The sequence below is a fragment of the Alligator sinensis genome, unplaced genomic scaffold, assembly GCF_000455745.1.
Source record: "Alligator sinensis unplaced genomic scaffold, ASM45574v1 scaffold14_1, whole genome shotgun sequence".
Lineage (NCBI taxonomy): Eukaryota > Metazoa > Chordata > Crocodylia > Alligatoridae > Alligator > Alligator sinensis.
Window position 1 is genome coordinate 155,003 of NW_005842709.1, and position 11,260 is coordinate 166,262.

General features: G+C 47.5%; 1 protein-coding gene across 2 annotated transcripts in view; it reads right to left on the minus strand.

Moving 5' to 3' along the window:
- Positions 1-4,239: 4,239 nt before the first annotated feature.
- ZMAT2 (zinc finger matrin-type 2) overlaps positions 4,240-11,260 on the minus strand; it is a 26,849-nt gene continuing 19,828 nt past the window's right edge. For both annotated transcript variants that reach the window (XM_025216107.1, XM_014524925.2), the window contains exon 6: positions 4,240-4,897. In XM_025216107.1, the coding sequence (XP_025071892.1) occupies positions 4,754-4,897 (144 nt within the window). In that variant the 3' untranslated portion in view covers positions 4,240-4,753. The remainder of the gene's footprint in view (positions 4,898-11,260) is intronic.

Genomic DNA, 11,260 nt, shown 5'->3' on the forward strand with positions numbered 1-11,260 from the left:
CCACCACCCCAGGAGACACAAAAGGCCACACCACGCTGGGGAGCCCTAAGACCGCTGCCAGATATTCAGGTAAAGGTGCAGTGGGATCTGATGCATTAGAGATGACCCAGGCTCCCAGCTGCAGGAGCACATGGTATGCCCCCAGGGCTGGAAGCCCACATCAGCTGCAGGCTCATACAACCCTGCAGATGAGCACCCCATCAACAGATGGGGCTCCCAGCCCTGGAGTGCACCTGGCCACTGGTTCAATTAATGGTATGATATAAATCAGCCATGTTATTTACACATTTTTTGTGGAATAACTTTGTGACTTATTCCTCTCGTTACCATGCCATTGATTGATTGAATGTGTTGCTGGGTCACAACTTACCATATGATGAACAAGTTAATCAGGTCTTATAAGAACTAGTACAGGAAGGGCCAAGCCTATTCTGAAGAAATATTATACAAATCATGGGTGTAATAGAGGGTGGGAGCAGCAGGCAACCTTACCCTGTCCTCCCTCCCCCTGTACATGTCCAAACCTGAGAGACTTCCACTGCCAGGGCCCTGGGGCCCAGAGAAATGAGGGTGGCAGCAGCAGATGCTGCACCCTACAGTATGTGCCCTCTCTACACTGCACCCCAGCTGGCTCAGAGCTGGCTGGTGCTGCATGAAGGTTTTGTAAGGGCCAGAGACATCCACATGGGGAGCGAGTCCTTCCAGTGCTGTGCTGTATGCAGCCCCTGGGGACTGCAAGTCATGTGGCAGTCAAGGCTTACCCCCAAAATATTGCACTGGCAGGACATAGAACCAGGAGAAGGAGACAGTTTGAAAAGTTGTGGGGTAGTGATGAAGAAAAGGGCTAATGCTTTGGCTGGAATGTACAATCAGCAAAGCAGGGCTATAAGGGACCTCAGGAAGGCATCTAGTCCAGCCCCCTGCTGGAGGCAGGATCATACCTATCTAAGCCATCCCATAAAACATGCATTTAACCTACTTTTTAAATACCATGAACTATCCCCTTGCACAACTACCAGGTACAATGCCCCAAAAAACCAAGAACACCTTCACTTACTACAGGGAAAGCAGGGAGATGAAGGCACTGCCAATGCATTGGTCCTGCTACGAGAACATCTGTTATTTGTTATGCAGACTCTATGGGTCTAGGCCCACCAGGAAAACTAAATCCCCCTGTCAGTGGTTAGAGGGAGGCCACTAACTACATAACAATTACATTCTTGGGATAAAAGATAAACAGAAATAGGAACTCAGGTCATAGGTTAATAGGGTTCCAAAGGAGGATAGGCCCCCTGCTACAGAGGAAGGCGGCACCCTCCCCCCCAACACACGCACACATGGGATTTTGATCACAGGGTAAAAATTCCCTCCTGATCCCAAATGTGGCAACCAGCCTGACCCTGCATGGAGAAGCAAGACCCTCTAGGCAGCAACCTCGATTTTTTAGTCCCAGCAGAAGCATTGGCAAACCCATCAAAATCTCCAGCCTTGTCTGTAGCCAACATCCAAAGTTTCTGAAGACAGAGAAGAAAACCCCCCTGACACCAGCCCCTTGTAGTATCCTACAAAGCCCAGAAACAGTAAAAAAAAACAAAACAAAACAAAAACAACCAACCCCTCATTCCATGCTTCACTGCAACCCAGGGACTACAACTCCACACACTCTAACTAGAGAGCCAGAATTCCCCTTTCTGTCCTTCTATCCCATCCACAAATTTATTCCAACTCCTTTATTCTTTTTTCATAACCAAGGAGGGGAAAAAAGGGGAAATGAAAGTAGATGCCCTGTGCAGCAGTGTTAAGATAGTGAATGAAGGGTTAATGCCCTATGCAGAAGAGCTGAAGAGAAGGTGAATGAAGGGTTATTATTCTCAGTGCAGGCAGCAGGGAGTAGAGGGTTAAAGCTCTGTGCAGGAGAATGTTATCTTTTTCTCTTTTCTAAATATTATTTCCTCCCATGAAACTGGCTTTTCATCCTTGGCTAGAGGCAGCTCCTGCTGCTGGGAATCCAGCAAGAGCCTGTATCTCTGCTACTGCACACTCCACTGCTCCCAGCAAGTAACCAAGACAAAGAGCCTCCCCCTTGAGAGCACAGACCCAGCACTGGGATGGAGGAAGTAGGCAAAGATACTGGTTTGTGTAGGCGGATGCTTAGGCCCAGCTGAGGGAGATGCCCTCAGGCTTGGGTTTAGGTAAAAAGCTTTTAATGCAGACTGGGGAGGAAATCAAGCAAACAGAAAACATCTCCCCCCCACTATTCTGCAGAGGTATCTTCCCCTTTTCCAGGAGACCTTGGAGACAATTTGTATCCATCCCTGCAAGCAAAATACACACTCCAAGATAGTTAGGGGATACGAGGGTCTACCTTCTCCCACTGATAATACTTTATTGGTAATGCTGCACACCTAACCAAAGAGCATCAAAAACGTATCTAGATCTAGGTATGAATGGTCTCATCTTAACCTTAACACGGCTGCAAGGGGCTAAAATCTTGCTTAACTGAATTTCACATTATTCCATCAGAAACAACACCCACCCCAACCTGTTTGCCAGCAAAGTGAGAGTGAATTTATCTTGTGTCCAGGAGTAATTTAGCATTTAATACTCATATAGTGTATTGAAGAACTCAGCTAATTACTCTCACAGTCATGCAGCCCTCAAGAGCAGAGCCAAGATGCAGGAGGTCCTGGTGCCCCATTACTCCCCATCATCCAGTGGACCATGCTGCCTCTCATTAACATCAACCAAACTTAATTATCTGAGTCTGCAGCAATGAACTGTTTGCAAATGTGTCTGACCAAAGAGGAGGCAAGGGGAAGGAAAGGGTCCAGGGCTGGCTGCAATGCTGCTAACCAGGGTAAAAACGGCTGGTCTAAAAATGATATCCAAAACATCATAAACTTTTAATTCACATGAAACAGCGCTATGGTAGTATAATCCCTTTTCCCTCTACACTCAAAAGGGTACAAATCATAGACAGCTTTTCTCTCAGACATTCAAATGAGAGTCTTGTGGTTTGGTTTGAACAGGGGAAGGTATGTGGTTGGAATTAAATTAATTTTTCCATTTTCTGCACTAGGGAGTTTGAGCTAAACTAAAAAGATTTTTTGAGTTTAAAGGGGCAAATCACCAAGGACAGTTGTATCTCAACTGGCAATGCTACTGGCTGTATATCATTTCAATAGCATCTTCAATGGGGATTATAATCTGAATTGAAGTGGAAATGTCCGAGGCAATGAAGCTGTCAGCAGTCTAAGATTAAGGAATTAAAACAGCAGCAAAGCATTATAGGATTTATTCTACATGTATTAGAAAAAAAGATGACTAAATACATTGCAGCCCTTCCTTAGGTCTGAAATTTCATAAAGGTACAGAGAAGGGCAAGAACAACGATCCCATCAATATAAAAGGAGACAGCACTATAAAAAAATCAGCTGCAGGAGATGTAAATCCTTCTAACCAGTAAAGCAGATGAGTCACAGAGGATTTGACTAAAGTAAATAAAAGGGAGCAATGAAAAGGACTTAGGGAACCAGCAAAGCTGAAGTGACTCAGAAAGCAGTCCCCCCAGTCAGACACAAGATGGGAAAGAGAAAGCCCCTAAACAAGCTTAGATTAACGTAGGGGTGAATATAAGTGGTCATTAAAAAACTACAGGTCACTTATACCTTAGATAAGAAATGCCAGCCTGGGATTCCCTATAAAATACATACATACACCAGACTTCCAAATATGCCCCTTCACCAAAGTTATATATGCCACAAGAGCTTTCACCTACTAAATTCAACAGAACCCCAACTCTCACTTAAAATCTCTACAAAACTCAGTTTTCAAAATTTTTTTGTTTTTGGCAAATAATGTGCAATATTTGGGGGGGGGGGGGGGGGGGGGTTGTGCCTTAGGTAAATTTACCTAGGTAAATCCCAGAGAGGTATTTCTTACCCATGCTAATGAAACTGTGGTTATGTCAATGAATTTAAGAAACATCTACGAAAGTAGAATTCATTATTCCTACAGATAAAGTATAAAAGAAAGTTTCAATATGTTCAGAGTCCAAACAGCCTCAAGCTCCTCTTAAAACAAGAAATCAAAATGTCAACCTATACAAACCAGAATAAACACTCATTCAAGTGCAACTCCTTTGGTTGCACGGTTAAAAAAAAAAAGTTAGAATTACCACCTACATCTCAAGGAAACAAAAATTATACCCATTTTACAGATAGAATGATTCCTGAATGATACTGTCTGTACAGGGTTTTATTAATTTATTAGCACAAAAAAGTACCCAGCAGAATATTTCCTGCACGCACAAGGCCAAAGAACACCAAGTGACAAGCAGCCAGAACTAGTACAAAGAATGAGATGGCCAAAGGCCATAGGGTTTCCAGAAGAAACATTCAGCTTGCAGACTCTATACAATAGATTAAAAGAATCAAAGCCAAATACCATGACAACTCTGTAGAATTTACTACAGAGTGTGACAGGGGGATTTTTTGGAGAAAAGACTAATTTAAAGGTCTCTTTATTTAAAATTTACAAGTTTGCCAGTCAGGCTCTGCAGGCAGTGGGGCACTAACGAAAGGCGCACAACTTGTTCTGTAGCACAGGTTCAGTGTAGAATCATTTCTCAGCTGCTCCAGCCAGCTTCTACTGGGATAATTACGTACAAGTTCTGTCAAGTCTTTAAAGAATTTTCCACAGTCCCCTAGGTATAAAGAAATCTGTATCAAGAAAGAGGAAAGTCCAGGGCTGATCAGTGACTTTTCTTGGTTGAGCCAAAGCCAGAGAAACCCATCACAGCTGCCATTTCATCATCCTCTTCAAATGTCAAGTCTTCCTCAGCCCTCCTCTTCTTTTCTCGTTGTTTTTCCTTCTTGTATGCTTTGGCTTTTTCCTCCTGCAGTATAAGGAAAGAAGCAGAATGATTCTAATTCCTTATACAACTGGACCCTTGAGAGAGGAAGATGGGACACTTACAATTTAATCTAATTCCCTTCACTAGAAAAAGGGAACAGGCTTCTCAAAAGCATACAACAGATGGGTGTAAAAACAGTGGACATGGAAGGAATGTGGTGTACCAGAAGAAAAGATCACAGGTTTGAAACCCTCAACAAGAGAAGCTACATGTATAGTGACCTGTGACTTGACTGTAGAGTCATGCAATTATCAGCATCTGCCAACATACAAATGCTAAAAACCTTGTCAAAAAACAACAAACAAACAAACACAAGGGCACGAGGAGAGCTGTTTTTAAAGGAAGAGACATTTATCTTTTATTGATGCCCTGTTCTAACAGTAGTGGTGAGGAATGATGGCTACAGACAATGTCACTCTCTGTTGGCTTTTGGTGCAGAAGAGTGACAGCTGCTCAGTGGAACATAAGCCGAGTTCTGAGTGGCTTTGGGGGGTTTTGGCATCAAAGTGTTTTCACTGCTCTAATCAAAGTGTTTCATTCTACAAGGATCACAGGCCTTGGAATGACGCCAGACTTGTACTGGGGGATTCAGAAGTGTGACTCCAGCTCCCAACTCAGCAACAGTTCCTGCTGTTGCTATCACTACCCACCACTTCCGTGCCTTATAGCTCTATGCAGCGGTTTATTCCAAGACAGCCCTACCGAAAAGTATGCTATACCAAAGGCTGCTGCTTATTTGTGTGTAATATATTAGATTTACAGCAGTTTTTAAATCTGAAGCAGTAGCTCGCACTACTGGTGACTCCGCATTTGTTTTTTCTCCCCTAAATATATTAATACAAATTACTTGCATTCTAGCAGCAACAAAACCTATAGTTGATCAGCTTTATAGCAACTCAGCCAATCTGAGGAAAGGGCAACTGTCAGCCACATCTTAGGACTCTGTTCCCCTGTGGATAATTCCTACTATCAAATGAAACTCAGTCTAGGTGCCCAAGGCGACAGGGGAGCCTCAAACAGCACCAATTTAGTGACTGTATTTATTTGTAATAGCTACTGATACAGAAATAAAAGCATTAAAAAGGGACCAGAGTGTATACACAATGCTTTTCAGCTATCAGTAGAGCTTTGCTGGTTATTTTTAAATGGAATCTGAGGCAAATATTCACTACAAGGATTTGATTCTACAGTTTAAATAGAAGCCTATATTAACGCAGTGCTTGGCACACCTGTCACTATAAGAGAAAAAAGGCTGCTTAGGGAGCAGCCCCTACCCCCACTAGGAAGTCATCTGACCAGAAGGGGGCCAGGCTTGAGACAGATAAACTCAGCGCCTAAGCTGGTCAGGCAGTCTAGCCCCAGGGGCCAGAGAGTGAAACTGCTGGAAACAGGGCTCCTATCACAACAGCAGGGCTTGGGTAAGCCACACAGAGGCCTTGGAATAGACAGGCCTGAGAACAGGGGCAGGTGAACCCAGAGCCTAGACAGGCAGGCCTTGGAATACATAAACCTGAGAACAGGGGCGAGTGAGCCCACAGCCTCGACAGGGGTGGCAGAGAACAGAGGGCTAGGGTGCCTGAAGCCCAGCAAAGGAAAGGGGCCAGAGGAAGTGAGGGGCTGGGGCCCAGAGGTCTGGAGCCCAAGAGTGGCAAGTATTAGCAGGGCCAAGGGAGCCCAAGTCTCAACTGCCCTAGGAGCAGGGCCAAGGTCTGGCGAGACCGAAGGTAAGGGACCACAGCCAGAGACCAAGTGGACCAAGGAGCCTATAGTCCAGGAGGGGCAAGAACTGAGGTCTGGGAGCCTGGAGCCCAGGAGGGGCTGTAAGTTGTCAGTAGGGCCTGGGAGCCCAAAGGTCTCACTGGCCTAGGAGTTGGGCCAGGGTCTAGTGAAAATCGGGGACCACTGCCAAAGACTGCTGGGGCCAAGTAGCTCAGAGATCCCAACTAGCTTAGGAGTGCAGCCAGGTTCTAGGGAGACCAAAGGTCAGGGACCACAGCCAGAGACCATGGGGGGCAAGGAGCCTGTAGCCCATAAGAGCCCAGGAGGGACACATTAGAGCTGTGTAAAATGGTACCATTTCATTTTGACTTCCGTTTTGCCATTTCAACAGGACAGTGTTTCAAGTTTCATTTAGTTTTGTAAGCACTGTTCTGCTCCGTTTCATTTTGTTGAAACTGTTTCACTGTTTTGACGTTTCGCCCATAAGCTATAATAGGGAAGCACAAAACTGCCTATAACCTTGTCATTTTGTGGCAGATTTGGATGAAAACAGCAGGCATGGCAGCCCAAGCTGGGGCCACAACACCTGGCAAGTTTCAAGGAGATAGGTACAGGGGTTTCTGGGAAACTGCACCTCAAGCAAAACTCATGGGGGAGGGGAGGTGTGCATGTGTGTATGCGTGTGTGTGCGCGTGCCCACCCTCACTGGCACCTGTACATGACACAGTAGTGTGCCCCAATGAGGTCTCCTCCTCCCCTACAGCCTCAGTACGATCCACCACTTCAAATAACAACTGGTAATAATAACTTAGTGAGCAGCACAGTAGCACCAGCAGAATCTCAGGGAGCCAAACTGTGACAGAGCCTCTCTTCTGCTCCTGCAGGAGCTTCTTTCCCAGCAGTTGCCAGAGCACTCTCCTAAGCCCCAGGGCTGGGGCTTAGATGTGCCCAGGGCCCTGCATCCTTCCACTCAGGTGCTAGGGGTTTTGGTCTAAGGACATGGCACTGGTAGACAAGGTTCTTTGGGTCAATCTAATCTGGTATCTTTTAGCAGACCAACTGTATAGTTATAGAAATATATCTTAGCAAGGTTTCAGGTTGAAAAAACCCTTGTCAGGCTTAGCAAGCACCTGCAGTTGGTGTGTGCGCTGTTCCAGGATGGAAGGAATAGTAAAGAAGCCAGAGGCTGTCATGCAATGCAGGCAAGAAAGCCAGTCAGTGAAAATTGAAATGGAGGCACCAGGGGGTGAGGGACAGGCTGGGGTGGTGGGGAAGGGGGTTTGTAGCAGCACAGGAAAAAGTGCAGAGGAACCTGGGGAGAGTCAGATGTCTGGCAGGTTGTAGCATGTCAGAATTCCAATGTCTATATTGAGTCCATCACTTTCTGTACCTGCTACCTAAGAGGCTGATGAAGTGTAGTTCATAGGCTCATCTGTGAAAAGTGGTTTGCAAATTCAAACAAGCACTGAACCTTGCTAACCACATCATCAGAAGTCAACTTCCTATTGCCCAAAACACACTGAATAGATCCAGGCCATGCCATGACAAGACACAAAACCTCCCAACAATATTTCCAGTATGAAGATACCTTCACAATACAAAACATATCTCCATCAAGGCACCAAGTGCCTTGACGGAAAATACGTGGAGACACCAAGCAACAACTGCGCACCAGAATGAGTGCACACCAAAAATCTATCAAAGACAACAACAGAACACCACCTGTCTCCAATCTCTCAGGCCTGATCCTCAAAGGGAATTTACAAACCACTTTTCACAGATGAGCCTATGAACTGCACTTCATCAACTTCCTAGGTACAGAAACTCATGGACTCAATATTGACTTTGGAATTCTGACATGCTACAACCTGCTGGACATCCGACTCCCCAGGCACCTCTCCACTTTTACCTGTCCTGCTACATTCCCCTTATTCCCCCTACACTCCAGCCTGTCCCTCAGCCTCTGATGCCTCCATTTCCATTTTCACTGACTTGCTTTCTTGCCTGCATTGCATGCCAGCCTCTGGCTTCTTTACTATTCCTTCCATCCAGGAAGAGCACACACACACCAGCCGCAGCAGCCTCCTCAGCCTGACAAAGGATTTTTCAACCCAAAAGCTGGCATCCCAGGCAGCTAAGCTGAGCTCACCTGGAGCCTCGTAACTCCACTGCAACCAGCAAGCCTGAGGCCTGTCAAAGATGTGACGGGTCTGGGCTTTCCCCAGCCAGGACTGTGAACGTATGTGCAGTGGCTGGAGTTTGTGGCACCTCCTACCCGCCTTTCACCAGGGGGATCCTCAGTTCTGGCATTTCCTCAGGCCGCTGAGCCACCAGCAGTCCCACCAGGCCTCCCAATCCTGGCAGAGCGCAGTTTTAATGGTCATGCCCAGGACCTGGGGCCTCCTCCTTCCCCAAAGCCCCAATCCATACCTCCAATTTCATCATGGCACAGAAGCTCAGCAGGGACATGTTCTTTCCCTGCTGACTGGTGATGCAGTGAGTGCCCCCTCCAGCTCTGAGAGCAGAGCATTAAATATTTTTTAAAAATTTAAAAAGGAAATAGGTATGGACGAGTGAGGATGGTGGCATTCACTCCATCTGCACCTAGAGCTAGGAGAACCCCAGCAGCGGGAAGTTCACCTTGAAGAACACCAGCTGCTCCACCAAACCAGGATCCAAGCAGGTTCAGTGGGATGTCACTACATCCCCAGCAATGCTGAACACCCTCTCACTCAGAACATTGGTAAATGGACAGGACAGATGTTCCTAAGCAACCATGGCCAGATCCAGCCACATCTGGCTCTGGGTTGCCAAGCAGGCCAAGTGGTCGCACAGCAGTACCTCCACATCCGCAGAGAGATAGGCAGCCACCAAGGCCTGAGTGCTACCTGCCTGATGGTGGAATCTGGCGCCTCTGGCCCCCACCATGGAAGCCATGCCCTTGGCCCACATTGGCAGCACCTGTGGTGGAGGAGGAGACTGGCTGGTGGATGGTGTGCCAGCATGAGACAGTGGATCCCCCTCTTCCACGTCCCCCTGCCTCTGCTGTTCTGCCTCCCTGACTCTCTTCACCAGTACTTCCATCCACTGATTCAGGCTTTGGCTGCTGCATATGCTGCCCTTCACCATCAGGTCACACATGGCAGCCAGTGTGTGGACCATACTGGACCGCAAGGGATAAAGCTGTTTCCTGATGCCCCCCTTCAGCTGCTTCACCAGTGCCTGCATGTCTGGTGACAGCAGCTTGCCCCAGCCAGAAACACTGATCCCCTGGAAGCTCTCTATTTGGCTCTGAAGTTCCCTCACTACAGGGACCACTTGGCTAAGTAGGGCATCGCCAGCGCTGAGGGTCTCGGTGGCCTCGAGGAAGGGCTTGAGGACCGCCAAGATCCGGGAGATGGTATCCCACTCAGCTCTGTTCAGAGAGCTGCTGATCCCAATCTCCCCGAGCAAGGCCATCATATGGATGTTCTTCTGTTGCTCCACCAGCTTCTTGAGCATCAGGTATGTGGAGTTCCACTGACTCTCCACATCCTACATGATTTTGTGCTGTTCAGATTCATAGATGTAGGGTCGGAAGGGACCCAAGTAGATCTTAGGTTCAAGTCCGACCCCCTGCCCTGGGCAGGAGAGAATACTGGGCTCAAATGACCCCAGCTAGGTAAGTATCCAGCCTCCTCTTAAAGACCCCCAAGGTAGGAGCCAGCATCACTTCCCTTGGAAGCTGGTAGGTTCCAGATCCTGGCTGCCCTGACTGTGAAGTAGTGTCTTCTAATGTTCAGCCTAAACCTACTCTCAAACAGCTTATGGCCATTATTCCTTGTTACTTCAGGAGGTGCTTGGGGGAACAGGGTCTTTCCCATTCCCCATTGGTCCTCCTGGTAAGTTTATAGATGACCACCAGATCTCCTCTCAGCCTTCTCTTGTGAAGGCTGAACAGGTGCAGGTTCCGTAGCCTCTCCTCATAGGGTCTGTCCTGCTGTTCCCAGATCATGCAAGTGGCCCTCCTGTGGACGCTCTCAATGCTGGCCATGTCCCTCCTAAAGTGTGGCGCCCAGTACTCCAAATGTGGCCTGGACACAGTACTCCAAGAGGCCTGACCAGCGTCGCATAGAAGGGGGAGGATCACCTCCTTGGCCCTGCTTGTGATGCATCTGTGGATGCAGGACAAGGTGCATTTAGCCTTATTGACCACGTTAGCAGCCCATGTTCATTTTGGAATCGATAATGACTCCAAGATCTCTTTCTGCCACTGTGCTTTCGAGAAGGGAGTTCCCCAGCCTATAGGTATGCTGCTGGTTCTTACTGCCCAAGTGCAGTACCCTGCACTTGTCAGTACCGAATCCCATCCTATTCTCATTTGCCCACCCCGTAACCCCGTAACTTGGTGTCGTCAGCAAATTTAAACAGGGTGCTTTTCATCCCCTCGTCCAAGTCCCTAATAAAGAAATTGAACAGTGCAGGCCTGAGGATCGAGCCCTGGGGGGACTCCACTGCCCATATCCCTCCAGGTCGAATATGACCCATCCACCACCACTCCCTGGGTATGGCCCCTCAGCCAATTTGCGACCCATCTGACCGTGCAGGCATCAATGCCACAGTCACCTAGCTTTTTAATGAGAATGG